The sequence below is a fragment of the Aureobasidium pullulans genome, assembly GCF_000721785.1.
Source record: "Aureobasidium pullulans EXF-150 unplaced genomic scaffold scaffold_31, whole genome shotgun sequence".
NCBI lineage: Eukaryota > Fungi > Ascomycota > Dothideomycetes > Dothideales > Saccotheciaceae > Aureobasidium > Aureobasidium pullulans.
Window position 1 is genome coordinate 45,247 of NW_021941051.1, and position 26,485 is coordinate 71,731.

General features: G+C 50.5%; 12 protein-coding genes across 12 annotated transcripts; 4 read left to right on the plus strand and 8 right to left on the minus strand.

Moving 5' to 3' along the window:
- Nucleotides 1-50: 50 nt before the first annotated feature.
- On the minus strand, nt 51-3,952 carry M438DRAFT_283266 (uncharacterized protein; the record flags this gene model as incomplete). Its single annotated transcript, XM_029901373.1, has 4 exons — nt 51-1,783; nt 1,836-1,943; nt 1,985-3,599; nt 3,665-3,952. The coding sequence occupies 4 exons, from the start codon at nt 3,950-3,952 to the stop codon at nt 51-53; spliced, it is 3,744 nt and encodes a 1,247-aa protein (XP_029755770.1).
- Nucleotides 3,953-4,181: 229 nt separating this feature from the next.
- M438DRAFT_378055 (uncharacterized protein) lies at nt 4,182-5,420 on the plus strand (the record flags this gene model as incomplete). Its single annotated transcript, XM_029908769.1, has 1 exon — nt 4,182-5,420. One exon carries the CDS (start codon nt 4,182-4,184, stop codon nt 5,418-5,420), a length of 1,239 nt encoding a protein of 412 aa, XP_029755771.1.
- A 47-nt stretch (nt 5,421-5,467) lies between these two features.
- M438DRAFT_339596 (uncharacterized protein) lies at nt 5,468-5,805 on the minus strand (the record flags this gene model as incomplete). Its single annotated transcript, XM_029904236.1, has 2 exons — nt 5,468-5,743; nt 5,797-5,805. 2 exons carry the CDS (start codon nt 5,803-5,805, stop codon nt 5,468-5,470), a joined length of 285 nt encoding a protein of 94 aa, XP_029755772.1.
- On the minus strand, nt 5,741-7,993 carry M438DRAFT_142462 (uncharacterized protein). The gene has a single exon (XM_029898910.1). The coding sequence runs from the start codon at nt 7,901-7,903 to the stop codon at nt 6,062-6,064; it is 1,842 nt and encodes a 613-aa protein (XP_029755773.1). The 5' UTR covers nt 7,904-7,993; the 3' UTR covers nt 5,741-6,061.
- A 213-nt stretch (nt 7,994-8,206) lies between these two features.
- Nucleotides 8,207-10,164, minus strand: M438DRAFT_305848 (patatin-domain-containing protein). The gene is made up of 4 exons (XM_029902240.1): nt 10,019-10,164; nt 9,837-9,967; nt 8,976-9,777; nt 8,207-8,921 (listed from the first exon to the last, which is right to left on the minus strand). Exons 1-4 carry the CDS (start codon nt 10,100-10,102, stop codon nt 8,214-8,216), a joined length of 1,725 nt encoding a protein of 574 aa, XP_029755774.1. The 5' UTR covers nt 10,103-10,164; the 3' UTR covers nt 8,207-8,213.
- A 437-nt stretch (nt 10,165-10,601) lies between these two features.
- On the plus strand, nt 10,602-12,053 carry M438DRAFT_349518 (uncharacterized protein). The gene has a single exon (XM_029906413.1). The coding sequence runs from the start codon at nt 10,787-10,789 to the stop codon at nt 12,044-12,046; it is 1,260 nt and encodes a 419-aa protein (XP_029755775.1). The 5' UTR covers nt 10,602-10,786; the 3' UTR covers nt 12,047-12,053.
- A 452-nt stretch (nt 12,054-12,505) lies between these two features.
- On the plus strand, nt 12,506-12,925 carry M438DRAFT_283282 (uncharacterized protein; the record flags this gene model as incomplete). Its single annotated transcript, XM_029901374.1, has 1 exon — nt 12,506-12,925. The coding sequence occupies one exon, from the start codon at nt 12,506-12,508 to the stop codon at nt 12,923-12,925; it is 420 nt and encodes a 139-aa protein (XP_029755776.1).
- A 502-nt stretch (nt 12,926-13,427) lies between these two features.
- M438DRAFT_283383 (uncharacterized protein) lies at nt 13,428-14,636 on the minus strand (the record flags this gene model as incomplete). The annotated part of the gene is made up of 1 exon (XM_029901380.1): nt 13,428-14,636. One exon carries the CDS (start codon nt 14,634-14,636, stop codon nt 13,428-13,430), a length of 1,209 nt encoding a protein of 402 aa, XP_029755777.1.
- Nucleotides 14,637-15,725: 1,089 nt separating this feature from the next.
- On the minus strand, nt 15,726-18,170 carry M438DRAFT_349520 (uncharacterized protein). The gene is made up of 3 exons (XM_029906414.1): nt 17,593-18,170; nt 16,111-17,538; nt 15,726-16,054 (listed from the first exon to the last, which is right to left on the minus strand). The coding sequence occupies exons 1-3, from the start codon at nt 17,690-17,692 to the stop codon at nt 16,014-16,016; spliced, it is 1,569 nt and encodes a 522-aa protein (XP_029755778.1). The 5' UTR covers nt 17,693-18,170; the 3' UTR covers nt 15,726-16,013.
- A 73-nt stretch (nt 18,171-18,243) lies between these two features.
- M438DRAFT_327791 (translation initiation factor-like protein eif-2b epsilon subunit) lies at nt 18,244-20,676 on the minus strand. The gene is made up of 3 exons (XM_029903184.1): nt 20,562-20,676; nt 20,458-20,514; nt 18,244-20,404 (listed from the first exon to the last, which is right to left on the minus strand). Exons 1-3 carry the CDS (start codon nt 20,637-20,639, stop codon nt 18,359-18,361), a joined length of 2,181 nt encoding a protein of 726 aa, XP_029755779.1. The 5' UTR covers nt 20,640-20,676; the 3' UTR covers nt 18,244-18,358.
- Nucleotides 20,677-20,842: 166 nt separating this feature from the next.
- Nucleotides 20,843-24,580, plus strand: M438DRAFT_349521 (S-adenosyl-L-methionine-dependent methyltransferase). Its single transcript, XM_029906415.1, has one exon. It carries the CDS (start codon nt 21,050-21,052, stop codon nt 24,428-24,430), a length of 3,381 nt encoding a protein of 1,126 aa, XP_029755780.1. The 5' UTR covers nt 20,843-21,049; the 3' UTR covers nt 24,431-24,580.
- Nucleotides 24,581-24,595: 15 nt separating this feature from the next.
- M438DRAFT_349522 (Acetamidase/Formamidase) lies at nt 24,596-26,468 on the minus strand. The gene is made up of 5 exons (XM_029906416.1): nt 26,196-26,468; nt 26,118-26,136; nt 25,776-26,064; nt 24,960-25,698; nt 24,596-24,907 (listed from the first exon to the last, which is right to left on the minus strand). Exons 1-5 carry the CDS (start codon nt 26,268-26,270, stop codon nt 24,788-24,790), a joined length of 1,242 nt encoding a protein of 413 aa, XP_029755781.1. The 5' UTR covers nt 26,271-26,468; the 3' UTR covers nt 24,596-24,787.
- Between the last annotated feature and the right edge of the window lie 17 nt (nt 26,469-26,485).

Here is a 26,485-nt window from a genome sequence, read left to right on the forward strand (position 1 = left end):
AGCAACATTAAATACCGAGATTGCGAACTCATCTACTTGCGAAACATCCATCATCTCAACGAGGGTATCCAGATTCCCACGCCACCTCTATCGTCACTTTGCACCCCATCTTCGGCATCCAATACCCTGAGTGTCTTTTGGAAATATGCGTCTACCACTCTGAGAGAGGGCCAGATCCAATGTCCTTTTCGACCTTGCCGTTCGGTCAAAGTACTGTCCTCCACAGGATATACAAATAGCCTGTACTCGACCTGCACACGACTTACGGGAGTGAGACTCACAGATCGATGTTTCGATCCGCTGAAAGCAAATGCATCGTTTGCCTCCATGGTCAGGTTGAACGTCAAGAAATGCATCGATGGGTTCTCTAGCATGTACGAGACGGTAATGGCCTCGTCGTCTGTATTCTCTGGGATGTATGCAGTACAAAGCACTCTAGGCTCAGCAGAAGGTATGGTCATGCTAGGGACCGCAAGCATCGTGGTCGTTGTGTTTTGCTCGCGGGAATTCTTTCTGCGCCAAGTGACCGCCAATGAAAGCTCGATGGCCGATGGCCGGCGGTCTTCCAGAGTCAGCTTGCGGACTTCCAGGATGTGAGGAACATCCATCATATCTTTCAATGCCATGGTGCGTGAGAGTTTTTCTGGCGGTTGTTGTTCATCTACATCGCATACAGCATTGTTGGTGACGCGGTTCACCACAAGTCGTGTTGTCTCAACCAGAAGGGGTTCGCTGGAGAAGGAGACCACTCGACTAGTCAAGCACCATCTTTGCGACATACCTCGCGCTTGTTTCGGCTGCTCTTGGTCTTCTTCTGAGAACTCTGGCAGATTGAAGTAGTTGGGATATGTCCCTTTGTGGAGTCGCGGTCCAAAGTCATAGTTGGCCTCGAAAGGACTGACGAAAGGTATGATGGACTCCAATGTCTTGATCACCGGTGTTTCGGAGTCCGAAGCCAGGCGGTAGTTGACCTCCAACCTCAGAGTGTATTCTGAAAGTTCCAATGGAGCCATAAATTCGAGGACATGCGACTTCGACTCGTTTACTGAGATCCTTCCAATTTCAAGATTGGTCAAGTCCAAGTCATTGGTCTTGTTCTTGTTCTTGTTGTCCCTCCAGGCAAGGTCCAGGCTAACGTCGGCGTTGTCCTGTCCTTCAGCGCGTACATGTGCATTGACCTCTTCGGCTTCTTCGTTAAGAATCTGGATTTCGAGGGACACCTTCTCGCCGATGAAGTATTGCTCTTTAAGGTTCATGATACGTAGCTGTACCTTTGGCGGCTTTGGCAATACTTGAATGGCGTTGGACTCCTCTCTGGGAATTTGTTTCCTCACAAGTCGGTCTTGTGATTGCAACCACCAGTGCGAGCATCTAATGTCCAATGGTCCGCTCAAAACGTGCTCGAGGGTAATTCCAGAAGTCTTGAGTACTAGCGAAGCACCCGTGGCGCTGAATGAATCCGGATCGCGAAGAGGAATTGTCAGATTGAACACACGGAGCTGACCAGGCTTAAATGTCAAGTTTGCGCTTGTTAGTAATCCCTTTGCCATCGGGTGAGCCGAACCGTGCTCTTCTTGAACCTTCAGATCGGTGGATATAGACTTTTTGTCGTTCTCAGAGTGGTTAACAACCAAGCTCCTGACATTAGTGCTGAAGTGGACGCGAAGTTCTGCTAAGGTGAGTTCGGCCATGTGGGTAGGTCCATTGAATTTGACTGCGACCTGACACGCAGCCGTGTCTCCAACAAAGCCTTCGCCAGAGAAGAAGGAGAACGTGATGGTAACTTGAGCTCACAGTTAGCCCAGTACTCGATAATTTTGATTTGGGAATCTTACAAGGACATAATCTCGTCTGAGTGTCCAACAAAATATGTGAAGACTTTTCATCGTTACCAGCGCCAGATAGACACTGCAAAAGGTCGATGGTTTTGCGAGTTTTCAAGGCTGCTGGAAGTTAGTGACAGAAAGAGTATTGTTAGACCGACACCTACGTTGGTATGTGAGCTCCCAAGCACTCTCAGCCCGAAGCTTCATGTTGCCTGTCTTTTCGGCGGATTCGTACAGCAACTCCAAGACTTCTACCGCTAGATCGAACCACTTCTCACGCCTCCATGCCATACTGTCCCACACTGGCCGCAATGTTTGAAGTGCTTCATCGTATCGCCCAGCTCTGGAGAACTCACGCGCAAGATCGATCTTGACTTGTTGAACCGCTCTAGCTTGGCCTCTGTCAGACATTATACTCTCCACTCGCTCAGTCTGACTTTGGAGATCTAGCAAGTAGTCGTAAGTGCTGTGGCCAGATAACGGTGCCTCTTCGTGAGGTTGTGGAACCATGTAGGTATCGTAAGTTCTGGTCCGGCTTGCCAATTGGGCAGCTGCGGTCTCACTGGGTAACGTCCGGTCTTCTTGTGGAATGGCTTCTGCCTTTCTTTTACGCGCCATGACATGTTTGCAGGCTAACCTCCACCAATAGCCAGGGTGATGAAGGAGATGGAATGGCATCATTCGTTCCATAGTTGAGTATAGCTTCTCTGCCGGGGCATATATAGCTGAGCCAGTTGACTGCTCTTCCGGGTCGGACAGGTCAATCGGCTTGAAGACGGGCAAATCAGCCATCTCGATTAGCTGAGCCATCATTTTTGCCCATCGCGCTTCCCATGCCTCCCAGCCGTAGCTATTGTCGGTACCTTTTCCACGGCGATCAATCAGATCCCGCATACGCTCTTTGTAATTATACCATGACTCAGCAGCACCAGATGTCATGCCTCTCCAGATTTGACAGCGCAAGACGCGGAAAGCAATGATGTCGCAAAGTAGACGGGCTTCTTGCCAGCGAACAGACCAACTTGGTGTGTTTTCGAGGCTTCCTTCCGGGCCAAATAGTTCCTCTAGGGCCGACTCGTAATGTCTTTGGGCGACGTCCATCTCTTGTCGGAACTCTGCAAAGATGGCCAATTTGAAGTCGTAGCGTACGTTCCAGCCGTTCATAGTCAAGACCTGCGATGTACCACGACTCGCTGCAGCGGTGAGAGGTGGAGGGGAAGCGCGACCTCGTTTCCTCCTCGAATGTTTTGTCAGATCCCTGTAGTAGTCTATACAGACAGGCTGTAGGGCCCTCAAGACACTGGATACAAAGGTTGGCAAATCTGTCTGAGAGTCGGACACGTCGAAATGAAAACACGAGGATTTGGGGTCGAGGGAAGTGGCTCTCCTGATTGCTGCCAGTCGCTCTTCAAAGTCGAGAGGTGAGATGGCAGCATCGTCAGAGACAAGAACCAAGGCATAGCGAGTTTTGAAACCAGACTTTGCAATCGTGTTCCTAGTGTCGTTGATATGGTTCTTGAGAGCGGCATCGTTGGAGGGATCAGAATCCAACGTCTGGAAGGAAAGGTAGACGGCAGGAATGCGAGATTGATGTTTGGCTAGCCACAACGGAGTCATGAGACCGTCAGGGAAGACGGGCGAAGAAGGAGAGAGCGGAGACAAGGGCGAATGTAGATCATGGCTGGTAGGAGAAGAGAGATTGGGACTTCCTGGAGGAGAGGCTGAAGGAGCAATCGGCGGAGGAGCAGCTTTCCTTGGAGGAAAGACGAAAGACTGTAGAATCAAACGACTTAGCATAATGCCTATAGGTGGAACGTAATGACAAGCGGCCTACCCACCCTCCCAGTACTTGACAACTTGAAGCCAATCAAGCCGGATCTGTCTGTGATAGCTTGATCACTCCAGGACAGAGAAGCACCATCTGCACGCAAGAACTCGTCCAGAATAGAGTCTGCATGAGGACCAGATAGCGGAGGAGAGTTGTCGGCGATCCTCAAGCCATTGCCTTGAGCAGCACTCGTGGTAGATGGTGAGGAGGCATTGGTCGACTGATCGGCGGCTGGTAGACCAGCCAGGGCGATGAATGGCAGGTTATGGGAGACATAGTCTTCTGGGTAAGCCTCCATGTCTGCGAAATCATGTCATGGCAGCAATGCGCGATCTAAATTGCAGTGTGCAGGTGAGATGCGACAAATGATATTCGAATGATATTCGCTGCCCCGTGCCAATGACGCGCGCGCCTTTGAAGCTGGGGCATGCGGAGTTTGGACTGAGCGTGTCAATTGACACCTGAATTTCTCCTCCCACTCCTTCACCACATAACCTCTCCCATCACGCCCTGCCCCTCTCATCAGCATGGCGGCACAACAGACTATCATCGCCGAGACGATACGCGGCATGAAGCTGGCCATGCGCCGCCGCGACACGGATTCGGATTCAGACACAACCATCACCCAGCCCACCAACCGCGGCAACAAGCTCAAGCGCAATGCCCGTCATGTGCGCGAAGGCCGTCTCGATACTACACATGGCCGCAGCTACAAGAAGCGTGTCGACTACGCTGGCTACGACCGCTACATCCTCAATGAGAACCCGCTCCGCTTCGACGACGACGGCGATTTGATTGACGATGACGAGTACGACAATGAAGACGAGGACAACCCTGATCAAGAGGACAACCCATGGGCGGCCACAAAGCTGGAAGAACTACTCGCTCCCTTGACTTCAGCCGCCGATCTGGCCGAACACCCCTCTCTCTCTGTGCCCTTCCTCTCGAGGCCCATCAGCGAGATGGCTGAGAACGCTCGCCAGGCTATGCACCGCGAAAAGCAGACTCTGACACACATCAAACAGCTACTGTTGAGGTTGCGCGGCGACGATCACTGGATTCCCGTTGGCAAGCTCGAGTCAGAACACGACATGATGCTATTGGACCCCTCGGCCGCTCCTGTTGAAGACTCAATGTCGACCACCATGCCCCCCGAGACTCATGCCATAGACCACTACAGACCTGACCCTACAACACAAACACAAACACAAGCAGACCCGTCACAACAAAACGGCACCCAGCCGGACGGCCTCAATCTTCAGAATCCCTCAAACACCCTTCCGTCGCCAGATGCCTCACCCGAGGGTTTGACTCAACACGCAATGACGACTCGACGTCAAGCCCGCACCTCTCCCACACCCGATCCTAACTTCCCTTCCTCGTCACCCGCTCCGTCGTCTTTACCTTCAATACACGGCTTCTTCCACGTTCCAGATTCAGCACTACCAGACCGCGACTATGGTCTACCTGCAACTGAGGCTGATGATACACGCCGATTATTACTTCTCTACTGTCAGAAACAAGAACAAGTCGTTCGCGAGTCGGAACAAATGCTCGAAGGTTTACTCAAAGCAGACCGCATGAGAAAGGACGTTTGGCGCTGGTGCAAGACAGAAGGTCACGCAGGCGAAATGAGCGATGGCGAAGATTGGTACGACATGGACGAATGGAACCTCAGCGCCCCATTACAAAAGGGCAAAGAGGAGGAAGAAGTGGAAGATGAAGGCAGAGTAAAAGGAAGACGAAGACGCGGTGCACAGCACTAGCCTTTCCTCTTTCCGTCATGAATTCATGTCTTTGTGATAATACAAATTTACAACTTTGGCTTGCCCGTCTTTTCTGGATGTGCCTTGCTTGCTCCGCGGTCGTTCTCGGTTGGCTCGGTGTTGCTGGTCTCTGCTTTGAGACTCACTGGGTCGCCTAGCTGTGTAGGGTTCTCCTGAGCAAGATCCTTCAATGACTTGTGTCCGTCGCCTGACTTGTTGGGACGATCATTCTCGGTAGGCTCTGTGTTGGATGTCTCTGCTTTCAAGGAAACAGGATCGCCCAGTTGACTGGGGTTGTCTTTGGCTGTGTCTTTCAATGATTTCTTGTTTACCCCATTAGCCGACGCTCTCGAAGGAAATTGTCAACCAGACTCACATGACCCATGGTTGGTACTGGAAGATGTTTCGGCTTTGAGGATATTATTGGGGCTATCAGGAGGATATGTGATAGCAAGTACAGGGCTATCACAGGGAAACGAATAGGGTTAAGTATCAGCTACTTTCTACTCCAAAGAGTCGATGATGACGATTGACGATTGACCAATTCCCCGCGTTCCCCAGTCTTTCACATGCCTCCCTCTTCGGCAACGGCTCGGCGTTTGATGCATTTCCCAAAAGAGCCTCAACTTTGTTTCCACACATCAGATCTGAACAAGTTGATATCGACCTTGCTCATCTCTTTCCAATCTTGCTTCCATCTTCTTGGATGCTTTTTCCATGGAACTCAACGATCGTGTCTTGTCGTCTCGGGCAACCGTATCGGCAATCCACGCGTGTGTGGAGCAGAACAAAAACGCCAATAATGATGTTTTCCAGAGCACTGTGCCATGTCTTGTGCTCTGGGCTATCGTCAAACCCAGTAGTATCGCGCTTCCGAGTACGACGGCTGCTGGGAGAAGCAGCCATACCCAACGGACTTCGATGAATGTCACAGACTCCCATGCTGTGCCGACCGATTGCATGCCATCTTGCGTTCGGAGAGCATTTGTCATGAATGCCGCCAAGTTGCTTGACATTGCAGTCGTATCTGTGTAGTCGAACGAAGAAGTCGCCAATGTGAGTTGGGTGTAGAAATCTGCGCCTTGGTAACCTGCTTTGAGGATCAGCCTTACGGCGTACTTCAGGAAGTATTCTTTGCCTTGGCTGATGGTGAAGGTGTTGTTCAACTCGGCAGGATAGTCGCCAGTTGCCGTACAGACGCTCTGGGTGTCGACAAGATTCGATGTATCGTTCGTCTTATCCCAAGTCCCTGCGAACTGCAGTGGAAATTGCCTGGCAATACCGAGATCGAGATCTGTTCCTCGAGAAGTGGCGTTCTCATATGCCCAAGCACACCACGATAACTCGCATGTCGTCAACTTGGCCGTCCAATTAGTATTCGCCGCCACAACCAGAGTCGAAAAGTTATAGAAGCTCGGTGTGGCATCGTACACGCCATCAACAGTCGTCGTATTGATCAATGGCATCGGACCTCCAGGTTGCACGTTTCCTCCCAACTCCACACCTTCTGGTGTCCTATACTCACAATCCAACGACTTTGAGTCTCCCTCACAACTCCCATCACTGGTGGCAGTAACATCTCTACACCTCGAACATATGCCCAAAGTAGCAGAATCAGGCCACGTACACTCTCCACTCCCACATCCAAACCCAGGCACCCCATCCCCTTGAAAAATACTCGTCAGCAACAATTTCTGCAAATCACTCATCATCACATAATCCAAATACCAACCCTGCTCACCAGCCAATGTCTGCGTACTCGGAAACATTGCTTCCGCCCCACTCACTTCCACTTTCCTATCCACAAACACCAAAACCTGCTGGCCAAAAGTTTCCATAAACACAGCTGTGGTGATTATAACCCCCCCTATCAAAGCAACGATATTTACTTTCCTCGCTCTCGCTAACAATTTGATCGCACCTAAAGGTCCTTTACTAGCTTCATCGAACAGTTTTAAATCGTGAATGCAATGGCCGTGGAGGGAATGTTGGAAATGATGCCATTTCAGTTGGCCGATGCAGGTTGCTGATGTGTAGATGAGTGCTGCTTTTGTGGCTATCATCATTGCTGATACCACGGCGTTCATGGAGATTGGAAATTGCCAGGTTGTGAGGGGGTTGTTGGAGAGGAGGCTGAGGAGTATGGCTATGAGGGTGAGGTTTGTGGTTGCGAAGGAGAGCCACAGCATTTCGGACCACCAGTTGAGGAGGACGGTTTTCAGGGTGCATTTTGGATGTGCTTGGTGGTAAGGGTGTTCTTGGCGTTCATCATTGGGTGTGGTTTTGTCTGTGGTAGTGTCTGGTGGGTGTGAATGTGGTGGTGAGGTTGAGTTCGTGTGTGTATGGTAGCTCGTGTCCAGGGAGGGCCAGTGTTCCCAATCTTGTCGGCTTGCATGGCTGACCTTGTTGAGGAGGATGGAGTCTTGACGTTGATGAGGATCCTCGGGCTGCCAGAATGGTGAGCGCGGAGGTGAGTTAGACATGACTGGATAAGCACTTGACGATAATCACAGTTCGGATATTCCGAGACATCAAACGTCAGTCTGCACATAACTAGCAGACAGCAGTCCGCCATATATCAGAAACCTGCTCCAAGCCAGCACATTGTCACAGTATCACAGCACATGTGCAAATGGCTCAATATCGTTGTAGCACAGCACTTCACAAGTCACACAAGCTCTCACACACGATGCAGCAAACTCATGCCAGCACCCGCGTGTACACCGTTGCCCTTGACACTCTTGTGACAGAAATAAACAGCGCATAGGATTCGTCACTACCACAACCCAACCATCACTCCAAAGCAGAACTCGAACTCCTCTTCCTAATCCCCTTTTTGTCCAACCTCATACCTCCATCCCTCGAACCCATAGGACTAGCATCAAATGGTTTCCGTCTTCTCACAATCTGATAGCCTCTATCCAATTCCACCTCCACCGCACATCGTACCTTTAACGCATCAACTGCAGGCCAAACCATTTTCTCTCCTTTCAAAATCCAATACTCTACACTCTGCCTTGTAGGATTTTCGAGCAGTTTGAAGAAATCAGTGGTATTGACTTCAGGAACCAAAGTCAAAGAAGCACCAGGGATGTTTTCGTCGAGTAGGAAACGGCGGATTTGCGCGGGTAGGTAGCCTAGAGAATCGAGTTGGTGGAGTCGATGTTGAACTTCCATGACCATGACTTTCATCAGGGATGTTGTTAGAGAGGAGCGACCTTTGTAACCTGGTTTCGGGCTGTGGAGGTCGCTGCGGAGGAAAGGGGCGATGTAGGGGCGGGCTTGAGAGACGATAAAGTGGTTTACGTTGAAGAGTTCGGCTATTCGGGTGAGGGGGGAGTCGCGGTCGGAAGCGTAGCCAAGAGGGGTGGAGGGGCGGAGGTGGGAAGGGTGTGTGGAGGCCCAGGGGACGATGTTGCCTTGTTCGTCTTTACATTTCATGGTCACGGGGGAGTAGAGAACGTCGGATGCGTTGGAAGCTAGGGCTGCCGACCAGATGAGCTATTAGACATGTCAGTTTTGAAAGTCTCACGCAGGGCCGTTCCGGTCACATACCACATTAGGCGCCGTCAGGTAATTTAGCAGGTTAGGCATGCCGTTGCCCATTGGAGCCACTGTTATGTTGAGCACACGCTTCGTTCGCTGATAGGCTTCCATGAAGGTCAGATCGCCAACGTTTGCACGAACGCACTCCTCCAGCACCGAAGCATCCAACAGATATCCCTCAGTCACAAAGCGTTTGGCGCGTCGGAACCAAGACGCGAACCATCCATGCTGTATGGCATTTCCTTTGCTCTTCTTGGCCATTTCAGCTGAACGTGTAGCAAAAGCAGAGAGATCGATGCCTTCTCCACTTAGGAACTTCAGCAGCTCATCCTCATTGTGCACGCCGACAAGAGCTGCCATCAATGCACCGGTGGCAGTTCCAGAGATGATTCGGGGCAGAAGACCTCGTAGATGTAACGCTTTCACCACGCCGATATGACAGAGACCGAAGATGGATCCTCCTTGGAGGACCAACACGCTACGCCCAAACGCCTGTCGAGTATCATGAAGCAAGTCGAGCTTCGCCTGGTTGCTCAAACCTGCATCGTATATAGGTGAGGTAGGATATGCTGTCACAAACTCGACAGCCAACGCGACTTGAGTGATGTAATCCTCAATCAAGAGTTTCGTTCCGGCATAGGCTCGGTTGTAAAGACGAGGTGCCGTGATATTTCCTAGGTTGCGGACCAGTCCGGAACGAAGAAGATTTACTAGTCCAAGAATATCTTCATCTTCTCGAGCTTCAAGGATGTATTGTAATCTTGAATGAATGAGTCGATAATCATAATGTTTGGAAGAAGGATTCTGTCGCCTAGATGGAGGAACAATCGTAAGCCATCGTTCCCAACAACCACACGAGGAAGGACCAACCAGAGGTCATTGCCGTAAAGCTCATCTAAAGCGAATGCTGCAGCTTCCCATTCTTCATAATAACGAGCAGCATTCAGACATTCCAATTGAATGTCCTTTTGACTACGACGAGTCCACCACGTCCACAAACGCTGTAGGAAATCAGTTGGGAACATGATGATGAGCCAGTCCAATCAACAAACCTTTTGCCAAAAGAAAGCTACATCGAAGAAGAGTCTTATCAATGCTTTTAGGAAAGCAGTCACGCTGTTGTTTCGAGTGGCCATCAGCTGTCGTTGAGTCCGGCATCTCTCCCAACGTCAGGTCGTGTCAAAGGAGGAGGCGGTTTGGTGCCGCATCACATGTCAGAAGCGTCGTTTGGTGCACGGATGACGATTGGCAGAAAGCCAACCTCTTGTCGACGCCGAGTCTCAACTTCTTGCAGGAACTATCCTCTCGACATTGTTGGATGTTCACCTGAAGATGTCTCATCTACTCCAGAGAAGAGACATCATTCGAGTTTGCAAGAAGTCAAAGAACGTCCACAGACGTCAGTGAATGTCAAGGCTGCCGAGAATCAATGTCTCGACCCATGTCTCTCGCGTTCGACTCCATTCCTCTGATGTAGATTGGTCTTCGAGTGTTAGCCTCGCGTCAAGAAAGTTCCTGCGCATTCCAAAAACACGTCCAGCTCCCACCGCGTAAGTAATGTCCTCTGCTGTAGTTTGCAAGCCCATTGGTCGATCTCGAAACATGGGACTCGGTCAAGACACGTCCCTACCACATACACATTCTCTCCGTGCGAGTCAGACTGAATTGGAACCTTGACAATGGGGCTAGCACATTCTACGCTATTCATCCTTTTCGATTGTCCTCCTATTGAGCATTTCTTATAAGGATGCCTCCTCTTGTCTTTTGTTTTGATCTCTGTTTACCATCTCATCTTCCAACTCGTCTAAACACCAGCAAGTATGTCTCCCCTACCAACATCAAAGATCTTGCTTCTGGCGCAACTGCCCTTCCTGGTCGAATGTCACCTCAAGCTCAACAAACCCGTGCCTTACTCCAAAAGCACTCTGCAGCTTGATCCTCTTAAAAATGCTCTACCTGGCACAGAGCAATCAGACTTTCCTTGCCAATCCAAGCGCATTGGCGGCGCTGATCCGTTCATCGTCGACCAAGAGAACGAACTGATGGCTGGCGAGCCTCAAGTCATGACCTTCGACGGATCCGCATCTCACGGCGGAGGTTCTTGTCAGCTAAGCGTCACCCTGGATAGACGACCCACCGCCGAAAGCACATTCAAAACAATCGCCAGCTGGATTGGCGGCTGTCCTATCGACAATGCCAACGGCGGCACAGATCCCTGGAACTACACCATTCCACCGGAAGTCCCCAACGGTCAAGCCACTCTAGCCTGGAGCTGGGTGTCGAAGCTGAGCGGACAACCAGAGTTTTATATGAACTGCGCACCCATCACGGTCTCCGGCGGCGCAGAAGACACAACCGAGTTCGACCAGCTTGAAGACATGTTCAGAGTCAACTTGCCCAGCTCGCAATGCGGCAGTCAACTCAGTAGCAACCTTGAGATCCCTAATCCTGGCAAATATGTCACAACTTTCGACAGACAAGCCCTCGCACCCCCGACTGGAAGTGGTTGTGCTGCCATGAGCCAAGCAACGGCGACCGGAAGCAATACTGGAAGTGCTACAAGCTCGCAAAGCTCCACAGTCACCTCGGTATCTACGATCTCTACGCCTGTGTCATCGTCCATCAACACCACCACCACTACATACTCATCATCAATCGCAACTCCATCCATCCCTCCAGCACCTACACCTACAACCAGCACAATCCCACCCCCATACACCAACAGCACATCCTGCACCACAAACGGCCTCCTCCTCTGCAACGGCCCCACCCAATTCGGCCTCTGCAACTTCAACACCGTAATCTGGCAACCAGTAGCCCCCGGTACAATCTGCTCCTCCAATCAAATCATCGCCTCTACAAACTCCTCCGCCAACTCCTCCGATACCTCGACCTGCAGCCCAGATGGCTCATTGGTCTGCAATGGCTCCGATGAATTCGGTATTTGCAACTTCGGACATGTTGCGTTTGGCTCTGTTGCGGCTGGTACGACTTGTGTGGATGGTCAGGTGTTGAGGAAGAGACATTTGGGCTTGCACAAGAGAAGGGAGTTGGGTCATCGTCGCGGTGGGAGATATTGAAAAGAGCAGGGTCAAAAAGGTGAAACTTCTTTCTGGGTGTTTGGAAGCTGGTTTGGTGCATCACAAGGCGTTTCTTTTTTCTGGGAACAGAGGTATATGGGATTAAATTAGAAGAGATCTGCTTGATGCAGGTCGTCTGTATACAATTTCTTGAAAGCCTACTTTCTGTCTATTGCGCTGGAATTTCATGGTGATCTAGAGTCTGCTCTCGTCCGGCAAGTAACAATTTCAAAGTGCAAGGCAATTCAAAATTCCAATGATTTAATTCAAGTTTAAACTGATTGCACCTACTAGTAGTGCAATGTCGATCAACAATGGAGATGAAAGTGAAGCCCCTCCAAAACCAAGAGCTTCGTCGTGGACCACACAACTTTCCCCACCCATCTATATCCATCAACTCAAACCGACCTTTCCTCTTTCATCTTCCACCACATCGATCGAACACCACCAAACACAACAATGGACGACCTAGAGATCGACCCAGCTATCGCAGAAGCAATGGGCTTCACCAGCTTCGGCAGTAAACGTCGCAAGCACACCGCACGCGCAGACGACGCTTTCATCGACGACAGCGGCAATCAGATTGCAGCTAGCACTGGCGCGAATGACGTCCCACTAGGCAAAAGACCGGCAGTGAGCGCCACACAGGAGCAGTTTCAAGAGCAAGGAGACACAAATATGACGACGGTGGTTGCGACAGAGCAAGAACAGGAGAGAGACACAAGAGAGGAAGGAAAGGCGGAGGCAGATGACTGGACTCCTGGTTTTCCGTCGCGTGAAGAGCTTGCGGCTTTGAGGAGGGGCGTCAAGAATGCTAGGGGTGATATGGTTGTTTTTATGCCGTCGTTTATTGAGGATCCGTGGAAAGGACTTGCTTGAAAGACCGGCCTGGATTCAAACGTCGCTCTCTCAATTCGCGCTTTCACATCAAAACGCTCATCACAATTGCACGGAAAGAAAAGACATATCAATACTGGCTGAGGCTTTCTTGTCATCCTGTATGGACACTCTCTTGGAAGAGTTGCAGAGCAAAGCCCAAGCATCTCGCAAACCACCTCAAATCCCGCAGCATCCAGTCATCAACCCTCCTGCTGCTCCCTTAGTCATCCGCAATCCACCAACCTTTATATTCGAAATTCTTAGGTACCTCCAACAAGCAGTAAAAAGCCGTGGTGGTGTAGTGGTTGCATACCTGGTTAAGTTTGGGCACGTGGTCGTTCGCTTGACGTGGTCCCAATGAATCAGGAGGTGGCAGGTTCGAATCCTGCTCATGGTGCTGTTCTTTTGCTTTGCCGGGTTTGTCCTTGTTCTTTTGCTCGGTCGAACTTGGGGAACGCATAGGCACGATCGCTCTTGGATTGACGTTTTTTTTTTTCGGCCATCACAGTCTTTGCAGGGTAGCATCACCGTACGCCTCACGATCAGTGTCGAGCGGATGCGTTTTGTCTGGGAAGTTGCCGTGAATTGTCCACTTGCCTTGGGTAGCCTCAATCAAAGCGCCAACGAGCAGCGCAACCATAGAGATACCAAATGGCATGGGCACATTCTTCCACCTTTTGGCAGGACAGTTGAAAGGTTTGGCACCAAAAGGCATGAAGCCATGATCATAACCCTCCGCGATATCGATCCAACGGTCTGGCAAAACCAGCTTTGGATGATCTCTCCAAAGAACAGGATCACGCTGCATGGCTTCGATGTCAGCGGAGACGTTAGTTTTCTGGCCAGCGGCGTCGTGATATTCACGGTAGATACGTCTGGTCGGTGGATACAGGCGAAGCGCTTCTTTAGCGATATGAGCGGCTGTGACCGGCACATCAGCTTTACAGAATGATTCCTTGAGCTGCTGTTTCGTCGGAATCTTCGAGAAGGCCCGTAGAGTTTTCTCCCAATTGGTCGACTGGTCATGATCGCGAGCAACGACTTCAACAAAGCAGCGGAGGACGACACGCCACATGGTCTCGTAGCCAGGGAGTATCAAATTGCATGGATTCTTCTTGCTGTCTGTCTCATCCCAGTCTGAAAACACAGTCTTGACTGCATCCTTGAGGGGTGTCTGCTTGTCGAAATTCCAGAATGGGTCGTCGCTGTTGTCGCTGCCTTCCTTGGAACGAAGCCATTGGAGGTTGACCTCGTGAGCGAGTGTGGAGATTTGTTCATTTGTGATGTGCTCGAAGAATTGATCGGGCCACAACACTTTCATCATCGTCTTTAGTGTCATCAGCTGAACCACACTGAAAAGGCTTGTCGAATCGCTTTCGACGTCGAGTGCTTGCCTTGCGGTTGCGCGAGCAGCATCGCCATAGTTGATCCACTCGGCCTCATCCACATAAAGCAACTTCTCGACCCCATCTCTGAAACTCTTGCAAGCTCTCTCGTCCGAAGAGGTAAAACAACTGTCAATCCCAAACGCCACTTTCAACCGCTGATTCGGTCTTGCTCTCGCTTCCAACCCTGGAATCGCGTTCTTCGCCTCGCCAGCAGGCGTTCCGCTCTTGACGACCTCACGACATTCATCCACCTCTGCCGTGCGGAAACATTTTTCTTCCTGTTTTGCTGGCACCACAGGCGCGCATAACAGCCAGCCTGGCATATCGCCGACCCATGCCCCGAGCGTGATGAACGAAGCAATGCCTATAGTGGAATACCCCCAGTCGTTGAGAAAGTTGAGCCAGTAGAACGCTGCGGAGATGTGAAGGACAGCGGTGTAGTGGGTTTCGATGGGGATGTTGTGGTTTTTGGCCAGTCTGATGGCTTGGGCGAGGATGAAGCCTGTGAGGAAGGCTAGGAGGATTGGCTCCATTGTGGAGAGTGGGAGTGTGATAGATGGTATGCAAGAGGTTGATGGTGTTGATATGAGTATTTTATACAGCTGCATCTCTCTTCGTTCTGTCTTTCTATCGCTGATTGTCTTTGTAGAAGAGTGTCTTACTAGGACTATGCACATGTGGGTCACCGAATGTTCTTGGGCCTAATCGAAGACACACCTTCCAGAAGTCACCAGTGTCTGTTGGATGTATAAACCTGGATGCTTAGTATTCGCAACTATGGAAGCCTATATCTTATTTTATCCTATCTTTTTTTGGAGACATTTCAGAAGGTAAAACATCCTCCCCTTGTTCTGAACCTTGTCACATCAACCCTCTCGCCCCAGCGATGCACGTTGAAACACCTGCCCGGATGCAAGACAATGTTAAATACAACCGCTTCGTCCACAAAGGGCAACTCTCCAAAGCTCTCTCTTTGGCCCTAAGATCGATTCCAAGAATCATTGTGCGTTGCTACAGCTTTATGCGTGACAAAGTTTAGCACTCGGGGAGGTCAGAAGGTAAAACATGCAAGTGATTTTCAGAAGACGAGACATCGGGTGAAGGGATGTTTGAAGTTGGGATCAAGACATTCACTAATCTTCTCTCTTTGACGACTGATGTCTGCAACGCCTTCAGTATGCAACAACCCATTCGCAATTCCATGTCCAAAGGGAAGGACCTTGGTAAGCGCTTGATACTAAAAGACAAATAACAATATACAAAACATAATTACTGCATACTATCCAGCTTCTCCTAAGCCTGCTCACGATCCGTCCCAATAATGAGAGGCCACCACCAACATTGCTTGACTTCACCCCTCTAGCCGTGAAAAGCTTGCTAAGTTTGGGTAGGCACGGTGAGGCCTGAGATAATTATGAGAATAAAGTAGATAGACATTTCTATAACTGCTACGGCTAATAGGTATGCTTGGAAAGGCTGTAGGAAGGAAAGATAACTCCCTCCCTTCCCAATGACCCACGCGGATGCTAACGCTCAAAAGAAGAACTCCCCAACCCTGTTTCCATGCCCCCATGAGTCGTTTGATTAAAGAGAACAGAAAAAATCAACCCAGTTGATACTCCAGCAAAAGCTGTGAGAAACGCCAGTCCCCCAATGTGTTGCCTGTGAATGCGGTATCGTGAAATGTTATGGATAGAAGACTATTCTTCGGAGAGCTCGTCAACGTTGAATTTCCAATTGCCTGATGATATGAGGTCAGTCAAGAGGGTCGAAGGTCGAACAAAGATAAAGGCTCACCCTTCTTCAAGTTGTCTGCGGTGTCGTCGAGCAAGATTATACGACGTTTGTTGCAGTAGGTGGTCTTGTCCATCATCTCGACCTTGAGTCCACTAAGCTGGTCGGTGGGCTTTTCAAACATGCCACTCAGAGCCTCAACAGCCATCTCAAGATCCTTTTGGTTGTCTTCAAAGATCTCGGTCAAGTTGTTGCGCTCGAGGTAATAGGCAAAGGCATAGGTCCACTTAAGAGTCTGACGGCATTGCTGCAGGGCTTGTGACGCGTAGTCAAGGAATTGAACTTCGATCCAAGACATGCCTGACGTCGACTGGAGCTGCATCATCTTCTTTTCAGTCTTGAGATAGATGTCCTTATCAAGCTTGGCAGACAGCTCGTGGTTGGCGTAGCGGTTGTAGTAATGGAGATAGCGCTCAAGAGATGCACGGCTCTTGGCCTGGGCATCGCGTGCAGTATGACCGCTCTTTTCTTCGTAACGGTTGCAGTTGTACCAGCTTGTGCCATGCTCTGACCAAAGGCCCATGCACATCCAGCAGAATTCGTACTTACACTTTCGACAGGTCATGTGGTTGCAGCCGCCATTCTTTTCGATGGTCGAGTTACACTTTGGGCATTCTTTTGTGTTTGCAGAGATCCAGTTGGCTGTCTCTGAATCATCCTCGCACTTCTTCATCCACAGCTTGACAAGCACGCAAGGTGTGGGTTGGTGGTCGTTTAGCTGACAACCGAAACAGAAGTTGTGGCCGCAATCGCAGTGAACGGTGGGGACAATCTTGTTGAGCTCCTTTTGCTTGACCGGACATTCCACAGCATAGACGCAGTTGGGGGCAGGACACCACCTAAGATTGTCCTTGTCATCAACGTACGTCCTTGTGAGAAGCTCCTGATATCTGTCCTTGAGATCTTGTGTGACGAGAAGTTCAAGGCTCTTGGAATCGACGATGTTGTTGCACTGCTCGCCAGGACAGCGAATACGAGCAGCCTCTCCTTCGTCCTTGATCTTTTGTGCTAGGTATTGACGATAGCAGTCAACGCAGAAGCGGTGGCCGCACTTCATGGCGAATGTCTGTAATCCAGGTGTGTCGTCACAGCAGATGTCGCATACGAACCCGTCGATGACCTCCAAACTGGGCAGGCCAGCAACATCCTGACCGAGGCCGGCCTTCTCCAGAACTTCCTCTTGCTTGTCCATGTACTGCTCAATCAGACGCTCCTTGTTCCAGCGCATGTAGCGCATGAGAATCGCCGTTGCTTCATGAGGCTGGCCAAGAATATTAGAGACCTCCTCTATTTGTCGGTCTTGTTGGGTCTGGATGTCTTGTGGGCTGTATACGGAGAAGTCGACCTCGTAAGCTTTCTTGCGGGGCTTGAGATCTTTGTCTTGTGAGTCGAAACCGATGTCTCCATCATCATCCAGGTCGATGTCGGAGTCTGTAGCATCACTGTCAGTGTGCATATTCATATCACGAGTAGCATGCGACATACCGGCAGCGAAATCGGCAACACTGCTATTCTCATCGTCTTCACCAAATTCCATATCGCTGTTCAGCGAAGCAACACTGTTGTAGTCATCGTCGGAGTCCATAGCTTTGACGGAGCCCTTGAGGGTCTGAGGCGTAGCGGGCAGTTGGTCGGGTGAAGCAGCGGGCTTATCTTCAGCGGCGTCGGTAACGTGCTGCTTGGCAGGGTGTGAGTCGGCAGTGACGGAGGCGGCGGGTGACTGGGCGGGATGGTTGATCTTTGGTTTCTGCTTCGCGGCCGTGTCCGGCGACAGCAGCTTGCGTTTGCGGGTGAGTGGAGGCGTGGTTGCGATATGTGGCGACGAGACGGTCGCCTGGGCCGCTATGACGGAAGTGAGTGTACGAGTAGTGTGGAGAGGGGCAGCGATTGGTGTGTGGGTGAGAGTGACGGCTGACAGTCCGACTGCGTTGCTGCGTTGCAGGTGACAGGAAAAGACCGAAACTGGGCGTGTTGGGATTCCGACACTGATGCCTTAATCACGTCCGCGTAAAAGGCGTTCTGATGGCGTTCTTCGATTTCAAGACTCCGAGACCAATCTGTCGGCCAGAGATTCGAGATCCTGCCAACCTGCACCCGGCTTTAAGACATTCCACAAACGCCAAGAAGGCCCTCGATGCAAGATGCTCTTTGTTCGCTGCTTCCTCTTTCCAGCTTCTATACACTGAATTCATTGTTATACTGATCAAGGTATTCAAGGGAGTTTATTTCATGGGTATCGTGCCACCTTGATCTATTCATCGTCGCTTTCTTCCTCATCCTCTTCCTCACTCTCCTCTTCGCTGCTCTCTTCTTCGCTCTCACTCTCCTCTGCAGCCTTGATAGCATCCACAAACTGGCCCATAGCAAGCTTGATCTGCTTCAACTCATCGCTGCCCTCACTCTTCTCATCCTTCCACCATTGCATCACTCCCTCGAACTCTAGCGCATCGCCCATGTACAGTTCGTTGCAGACATGAAGCATGATCTTCTCGCCATCCGCACGGTGGCATACATCAGCCTGTACAAGCAACAGGAAGTCCACCTGATCGATCTTTTCTGGGTAGGTTTCACCACGATCGAACATGGTGCGTTCGATCAGCATCTGTTGGGTTGGTATCGTCTTCTTTGCCGCTTGTGCTGGTGTGAGACCCTCTTCCATCAGACTTGCCATACGCTTCATGAAAGCTGCCACCACTGCACGGCGAACCATGTGCGGTGAAGCATTTGCAGACATACGCAAGGCCGTGAGTTCGAGCTGGATGTTGGCCGCCTCGTCACCCTTTTGCAGTGAGTCGTAGATACTGGCTGCTGCGTCGTGGTGGAAATCGACAGCCTCGCGACCGGCTCTGCTGTCTTCGGAATCCACAGATCCGATGGAGAGGAAGCTCTCAGATCTCGAGCTCTTCTCCGCTCTGCCTTCATACTCTTCACTGTATGTTTCTGAATTGAGTGTCGAGATTGATTCGGCCGATTGGTTTTGCATGTTGTAGATGCCTGAAGAGTGCAGGCTGTGGTGTTCCTGGTCGTCCTCATCTTCGTCTTCTGAAGTCTCATATTCGAAGCCTTCTCCTTTTTGGCCAACAACTTCCTTGTCTGTCTGCCCTCGTACAATCTCATCCTGTTCATAACCTGACTCGCGCTTCATTTTTGTGATTCTGGAGTTGATTGTCATGCCGTCAGAGATGTAGACTCCGTATGACAGCAGGGCGCCAGGCATGATGTTGCACTTCTTGCCGACCGAGGCTTCGTTCGCAATGATCGCATCTTTGACCACAGTGCCGTCGCCAATAGAAGCGTCATCCCAGATGTATGCGCCGTCGATCTTGACGTTCCTGCCGATGATGCACCTCCTGCCAATAACGCTGTTTGAAATTTCGCTTCCATCACCGATTGCAGTTGCTCTACCAATGACAGTCCTCGAGCCAATATGACATGATCTTGCAAGGACAACTCCTTCTTCACGGTAGACATTGCCTTTAGTGAGTCTGTATGTCTGGTCGCGCACGAGATTGCTGTCAGGGCAGATCGGGTATGCCCATCTGCTGAGAATGTCCTTCGTAACAGCATCGTACGCTCTCAGGTTCTTAACTCTGGCTGCGTAATGCTCGTCGACGATGTGTGTGTGGATAGTCTTGCCGTTCAATTCATAGTCTTTCAGGACACTGTGAAGGAAACCCTTTCTCGGTGCTTCATAGTCGAAGTTGTCGCTCCAAAGAGCAAGGACGTCCGGCGTGCAAATATCAATACCGCAGTCGATCAAATCCTCCCTGATCTCGAGTTCATCGTGCTCTTTCAAGATATCAGGATCCAGGGTGACGAGATGTGAGGGTTGGTTCGGTCGCATTTGTTCGTAATGCAGACAACGATTCTTGGTAGGGTCGAGAACGAAAACGGGAGAAACGCGCTGCATTTTGGTGCGGTGGACAGTGCCGGCCTCGCGAAGGACCATGGTCATGATGGCGTTCTTATCTTTTGTGCGACGTTGACGGTGGGCAGCAATGGCGGCTTCGATAGGCAGGTTGCTGACTACATCTCCGTAGACGATCAGGAAGTCTCCAGTAAGGACGGCGCGCGCATCGAGGTCGCGCATGGCATCACCGATCGAATTGGACGAGGAGCGGACGATTTCGACATTGTTGAAAGGAGAAACTTTCGAGGTCCACTTGGATTGCTGGACGTATTCTTCGACCTGGTCGGTATGGGCGCCGCAGTAGACAAAGACTTCATCGACACCAGCGTTGGCAAGAAATTCGAAGGTGTATTCGATCAGAGGAGTGTTGGCCAAGGGAAGTAGACACTGCGCGATTCTCAGAAGGTGTTTATCTCTTTCTCTTGAGGTGCTTTACATACGCGAGGTCGTTCAAGTGTGAAAGGGCTGAAGCGGGTCTCGAATGAGTCTGCGAGAATCTATACCAGTCAGTGCCTGTGAAGCAGATCGGGCGAGGATAACGTACCACTGCCTGGAGGGGCTCTTCAACTTCATCTTCAATGCGTCCTTTGTCGGCCTGTGCGGCCTTCTTCTTGGGTGCCATATTGATATTGTCGCGTACAAGGTATAAAGTTGAGGCGTCTCAAGAATTTGGCTCGAGATTCCACCAATGCGGGATGACTCTTAGTGCCAAACCTCGGTTGGCAACAAGATGCCAACATTGTCAGGGCACAAGTGAGGAGCATAAATTCCTCAGCCTTCATTACACTTAATTATCCCTTTGGCAAGGTGCTCCACATCGACCCGCTCCAAGTAGCCTCCCTCCAGCTTCCCTTGTTCAATATGGAAAGCAGCACGAGCGCAAGGGACGGGTCCTCTCCTTTGAATATGCGCAGGAGCAAACGCGAGCTCCTTCCTTCTCTTCACTTAGTATTTGATTGATCTTTAACTGTAACTTCTCAAGTCTCTCGTCACTAAACCGCGTCTTGTATTGTTTTGATATATCTTTACACCATGCCGCCATTCGCATATCCAACACCCGAGCCCACGGATCCATCGACCTCACGCGAAGAGAGTAAAACCAGAAAGCGCGACATCAGCTGCTCAACTGCTGACACGGACCATGAGCCTTCACTGCCAGTGACCAAACGACAGAAGGTGCTCGTACAATGCGGAAACCTGTGCTACCCTACCTCTCGTTATGGCGGTCATCGTCCTTCTCTCCCAATTGTCAATGAGCGTCAAGCAATCAATGAACTCGCTGAGATCTGGAACGCTGGAGATCACTCACAGGATGAACACAACATCTGGCAGCTCAACGACTTCGTTGTCTACCGTGAGCCCGGTGCTAATCGGCACGCCAACGAGCTCTACCCTGTCCATCGTCTCAAGTCCGAGGACGGGACCAATGATCTTCTTTTCGATGGAACACTGAGCGTGAACAACCAGGTCCGATTTGTTCAAGCCGTCCCATTCGGTTGTCTGGCTATCGAGGGGTATGGAGATGAAAGCGATGTTGTATCTGCATGTATTCAGTCTTCACTTGGCAGAAAGGGCAATGTCTGGTTTAAGTTAGGACGACCTGCCAACGAGTATGCCCGGTACTACGATGTGTCACGCTGGATGTTCAGATTCGCGAAGTACGTGGTAGAGTTCCTTGAAGACTCTGGACCTCCAGTCACACTTGATCTGTTTCGTCGACTGTTTCACTCATATGTGAACGAAAAGTACGGACTCTCAATCGCTACCAAGGAGTGGCTGAGTAAACATCCCTCAGTCGACTTCGGGCAGGCATTTTGTGCAAACATTGGGTTCCTGATTCGGGAATGTTATGGCCTTGACAGCACACTACTGGACCATCCCATCTTTGATGAAACTGATCCGAGAAGGCTACGAGCTATACCAAAAGAAGCTCCCCAACATGACAAAACGGTCGTGACGCCACTTGTTTTTGAGTCTTTCCGCAGGATGCCTTTCAGTTCTCAAATGCAAGTTCTTAAGGATGTCGATGCAACTGTCATTCAGAAGCAGCGTTCTCGAAGACTTCAAATGGGCCTGACACCACTTGACTGTGCTTCAACCTCTGCTCCTATCTTCCGGCCAACTAGCAGGGCAGTGAAAAGAGGAGATGTTGTTAGCGTCGCTGCAAACAAAGAATCTCGATGGAAAGCCTCATTAGGCACTTCGTGGTTTGCCTATGTGCAAGAGATCCGTACCATGAAGACTGGCTTACAAAAGCTTGACGTAATCTGGCTTTACGACACGTCCGATACGACACTCGGCCACGGATACTACCCATACAAGAATGAGCTCTTTATGAGCGACAACTGTAGTTGTGGACAAGACTCGGTCGACGCCGCATTGGTCCAATCAATTGTGCCTGTCCAGTGGTACGCCACTGATCCGGAAGAGAGCAAGGGCTTCTTCGTCAGACAGAAGTTCCGTACGGAGCCGACCCTAGGCGCATATGATTTCGTTCAGCTCCATGAGTCAGACTTCGATTGCGAATGCAGGAACACCGAGACAGAGATGGAGAAGGTCAGAAAAGACTTCAGAATGGGTGATACGGTTATGGTTTATCATCTCACTGGCAAGACAGAGACCTTGGAACCAGCGATTATCCGCGGGTTCTCTTTGCACAAAATTACTCTTCAACCTCTACTTCGATCTGGTCGTGATCTGGGCGAAAAGCAAGCGCCTCCAAACCAAGTCGTGCCAGCCGATGACATCTACGAGGTTGGTCCGGAGTCCATCACCCGCCGCTGTACGGTCGCAAGCTTCAAATCTCTTGAGCACATTCGGGCACCATACGATCGTGACGGAGCAGGGGACATGTGGTTCGTCATCAGCCAATCTGATCCAACATGGAATTTTCAAAACCATGAGATCGCCGCGGATAGCAAGCTCAAAGGAATGGGTATCTTTTGCGGAGGCGGATCCCTTGACCGAGGGCTCGAGGAGGGAGGAGGACTCGAGTTCAAGTGGGCAGTGGACATGGCAGAACACGCCCTTCATACTTACAGAGCTAATGCTAAGGATCCGGACGGGCTCAAGCTTTTCCTTGGGAGTGTAGATGACTACCTGGCCAAAGCTCTACGACGTTCAGCCGACAGCAGAATTGCCACTGTTGGGGACATTGACTTCCTTGCGGCAGGCTCACCATGCCCTGGTTTTTCTGTTTTACAACAGAACAAGGACGACGTCAAATCGTTACGCAACTGCTCACTAGTTGCCTCGGTCTGTTCTTTTGTAGACCTTTATATGCCTTCATATCTCGTCCTCGAGAATGTGATTGGCATGGCTGCGAATCCCAAAAACTCCAAAGAGCTGAACGTCTTTTCCCAAGTTCTGTGTTGTCTGGTAAGCATGGGTTACCAAGTCAAACAACTACTCATGGATCCTGGATTCTATGGTAGTTGCCAGTCTCGTCAACGCATCTTCATTGTCGCAACTGCGCCTGGTTGTACCCCGCCTGATGCGCCACCCCAGACACATTCCTGTAAAGAGTTAGAGAGATCAAGAGCAATCGGCCGTGCTAGCAATGGTGTTCCTTTCGGAGAGCGCAGGAAGGACGTCTGCTCTTTTGTGTCTTTGACTACACAACATGCGTTTCGAAATCTCCCCGATATTTCCGAAGGTCATGTTCAGACATGTATCCCGGCACCAGACCATCGACTCTGTCGCTTTGAAGATTCTAGAACGCGAGCCATCATCCAATCGGTACCTCGTTGGCCCCGCGGCCAAGGCTTTGTACAAGCAGTGGCTGCCGGCAAGATGTACAAGCGAGCCATAGCTGAGTACCCATGGAAAAACAAGAACCGTGGTGCCAAAACCAGCCGCAGTTGGTCTCGACTGTACCCCAACGGTCAGGTTGGGTGTTTAACTACCTCTATCAAGCCTCACTGTGCATTCAACGGCCGTACTCTCCATTGGGACCAGCCTCGACTAATGACAGTGATGGAAGCTCGTCGCGTCCAGGGAATTCCAGATAATGAGATTGTCGTGGGACTTCCAAGTGCACAATGGCGACAGATCGGAAACGGAGTCGACCGAAAGGTAGCATTTGCCATGGGCATGCAACTCGCCATCGCTTTCCGCAAGAACGGATCTTTGGTCTCCGCTTTGCCGACGACGCTGAAAACTGACGAGACACACGAGTCCTCGCAGATCAAAACTGTCATCCGAGAAGAGACTGTTGTTCGAAGGTCGCTTCAATCTGCATCCACCAAGGCTTCCGGGTCTCTTACTGTCTTTGAGAGAAAGCTGGTCTCTAGTATTGTACTCGACGATTCGCAAGCAGCCACAGTGACAAGGGTTCGTGGTTTGAGAGACTCCCAGAACACTGACGGCGTGATGATGCGTGACGACGGGATCGAACTCATTGTCATAGACTGAGGATCGATGAGCAGAACGAATTTATAATGATGGGGGTTACAGGAATGGGAGGATTATATGAGAAGAAGGACGATACGATGAGAGAGCGGATAAGTGTTGCTACATTACATTGTTGTTGCTGAACAAAATTACAATCACCTTTATCGAGAACTGAACTCTCCTCTTGCACGTGCTCATTAGGAAAAGTCATTGTTGTCATTATGTTGAATCATTGCAAGAGAAACCACGATCTTGAGCAGCTGCGGTTCAATACCCAAATTACTTCCATCTGTCAATCGAAGCGATACAACAGGCATGATCCAACCAGTAGCATCATCCAACCAATAGCATCTTCCAACAAGCATCATCTCCAACACTCTACTTCTTGGTGACAAAGGCACAAGTTCCCATATCGAGCTTCTGAACCGGAGCCTCAGGTCTGATATCAAAGTCGAAGATATCGATGGGCAATCCCAGAGTCGTGCAAGCGTTGGGAATCTGATTTATCGTCAGTCATGGTCTCAAAACACTCGAGGGAGGAGATACTCACATCAACAATTCCAGCAATATGCCCCTGAACAGGCGCACAACTGAGCAAAAGGTAAATCTGATAATCACTATACCCATACCTCCTCAAATACTCAATACACCTCAAAGTCGTCTGACGATACGCAACCGTGGTATCAAGGAAGTGTTGCTTGCCCTCCGAGTCAACCGAGAAACCCTCGAAATAAATATGTCTTCCAGGTCCAAAATTCGGCTCCACAGGTCCAGGAATGTAAATAGGCGATTTCATAGCCAACTGTTCGACACCATTCTTCATGACTTTGAACTTTATGGTAATCACACCTGCCATTTCTATGGCGCCGCAAAAGGAGATTTCGCCATCGCCTTGGGAGAAGTGGAGGTCGCCCACGCTGAATTTGGCGCCGGGGACGTGGACGGGGAGGTAGACTTTCGAGCCGCGGGAGAGGTTTTTGATGTCGCAGTTTCCGCCGTGTTCGGGGCGGCCTGGGATGGTTCTTGCGCCTTCCTCGCCGACCTTCTTCTTCAGCTGTTCGTCTGCGGAGCCGGCGTGCACGTTGGTGGGGTTGGGGGGTTGGGCTACATCGCGGTTCATGTGTGCGCATTCGGAGATGAGTTGGTTCTCGCGGCGGTTCCATTCAGTGAGGATTTCGGTGGAGGGAGCGCAGCCGAGGATACCAGGGTGGATGAGGCCGGGGAAGCGGACGTGTGGGATATGTCTGGAAGAGCAGAATATGCCTTCGAAATCCCAGATGGCTTTTGCACTGTTGTGTTGTGTTGTGTTAGTGGTAGCTTGTACTCATCCGATCACGGTTTAAGGGAGCAAGACAGCAACACTTACGCATCAGGATACAGCTCATCTAAGAAACCACCACCGTTCTCTTTGGCGAAGATTCCAGTGAATCCCCAAGGTTGCTCTTGCAATGGCTGTACATCTTGAATTTCCACCACAAGGACATCACCAGGCTCTGCGTTCTCAATCTCAAAGGGACCGGAGAGGTAATGGATCTTGGTCAAATCAACGTTCTTGATGTCGTCGGCATCATCAGTATTCTTAATCTGACCGCCTGTCCAGTCGACGCATTCGATCTTGACTACTTCGCCGTCGGCGATTTTGCCGGCGGAAGGGACTGTGCATTGCGTCAGTAGGTGATTGTGTGGTGTTGGAGCCGGCAAGTTGTACTATCGGGATGCCAGCGGTTCTGTGATGGGTGTCAGTTGAGTGCTTGGTATTGTGAAAGGTATAGTATCAATTGCGTACGTGGAGCTGAGGCTGAGAAGCAGCATCCTTTTCCAAATCTACCTTGGCAGCATATCTGATCTCCGATTTGCCCATGTTGAAAGATGATACTCGAGATAATGCACGATAGAATTGAAGCTTGAGAGACGAGCAGGATGAGAGAAGATTAGTGAAGGAACGAACAAACCTGAGCGGGGCAAGCTACAGCATATTATATCCAAGACTCTGATCAGTCATGGAGGGTAGTCAGCCCGTGCCGGGAACTATGGTTTGGCTAGAGATAAGCAATTGAATGATTGACAAGAGCGGCA

Excerpts from the sequence above, each read along its gene's own strand:
- M438DRAFT_142462 (XM_029898910.1), bottom strand. The coding sequence starts at position 7,903 with ATGTCTAACTCACCTCCGCGCTCACCATTCTGGCAGCCCGAGGATCCT.
- M438DRAFT_305848 (XM_029902240.1), bottom strand. The coding sequence starts at position 10,102 with ATGGCCACTCGAAACAACAGCGTGACTGCTTTCCTAAAAGCATTGATA. Across the intron at positions 9,778-9,836 it reads CTTTACGGCAATGACCTCTG|GCGACAGAATCCTTCTTCCA; the intron begins GTTGGTCCTTCC and ends TCCTCCATCTAG. Across the intron at positions 8,922-8,975 it reads ACCTGACGGCGCCTAATGTG|CTCATCTGGTCGGCAGCCCT; the intron begins GTATGTGACCGG and ends CATGTCTAATAG.
- M438DRAFT_349518 (XM_029906413.1), top strand. The coding sequence starts at position 10,787 with ATGTCTCCCCTACCAACATCAAAGATCTTGCTTCTGGCGCAACTGCCC.
- M438DRAFT_349520 (XM_029906414.1), bottom strand. The coding sequence starts at position 17,692 with ATGGACTCCGACGATGACTACAACAGTGTTGCTTCGCTGAACAGCGAT. Across the intron at positions 17,539-17,592 it reads TGTTGCCGATTTCGCTGCCG|ACTCCGACATCGACCTGGAT; the intron begins GTATGTCGCATG and ends GTGATGCTACAG. Across the intron at positions 16,055-16,110 it reads CGCAGACAACTTGAAGAAGG|GCAATTGGAAATTCAACGTT; the intron begins GTGAGCCTTTAT and ends TCATATCATCAG.
- M438DRAFT_327791 (XM_029903184.1), bottom strand. The coding sequence starts at position 20,639 with ATGGCACCCAAGAAGAAGGCCGCACAGGCCGACAAAGGACGCATTGAA. Across the intron at positions 20,515-20,561 it reads AAGAGCCCCTCCAGGCAGTG|ATTCTCGCAGACTCATTCGA; the intron begins GTACGTTATCCT and ends TGACTGGTATAG. Across the intron at positions 20,405-20,457 it reads TCACACTTGAACGACCTCGC|TGTCTACTTCCCTTGGCCAA; the intron begins GTATGTAAAGCA and ends AGAATCGCGCAG.
- M438DRAFT_349521 (XM_029906415.1), top strand. The coding sequence starts at position 21,050 with ATGCCGCCATTCGCATATCCAACACCCGAGCCCACGGATCCATCGACC.
- M438DRAFT_349522 (XM_029906416.1), bottom strand. The coding sequence starts at position 26,270 with ATGGGCAAATCGGAGATCAGATATGCTGCCAAGGTAGATTTGGAAAAG. Across the intron at positions 25,699-25,775 it reads GATGAGCTGTATCCTGATGC|TGCAAAAGCCATCTGGGATT; the intron begins GTAAGTGTTGCT and ends ACAACACAACAG. Across the intron at positions 24,908-24,959 it reads ATATTGCTGGAATTGTTGAT|ATTCCCAACGCTTGCACGAC; the intron begins GTGAGTATCTCC and ends ACGATAAATCAG.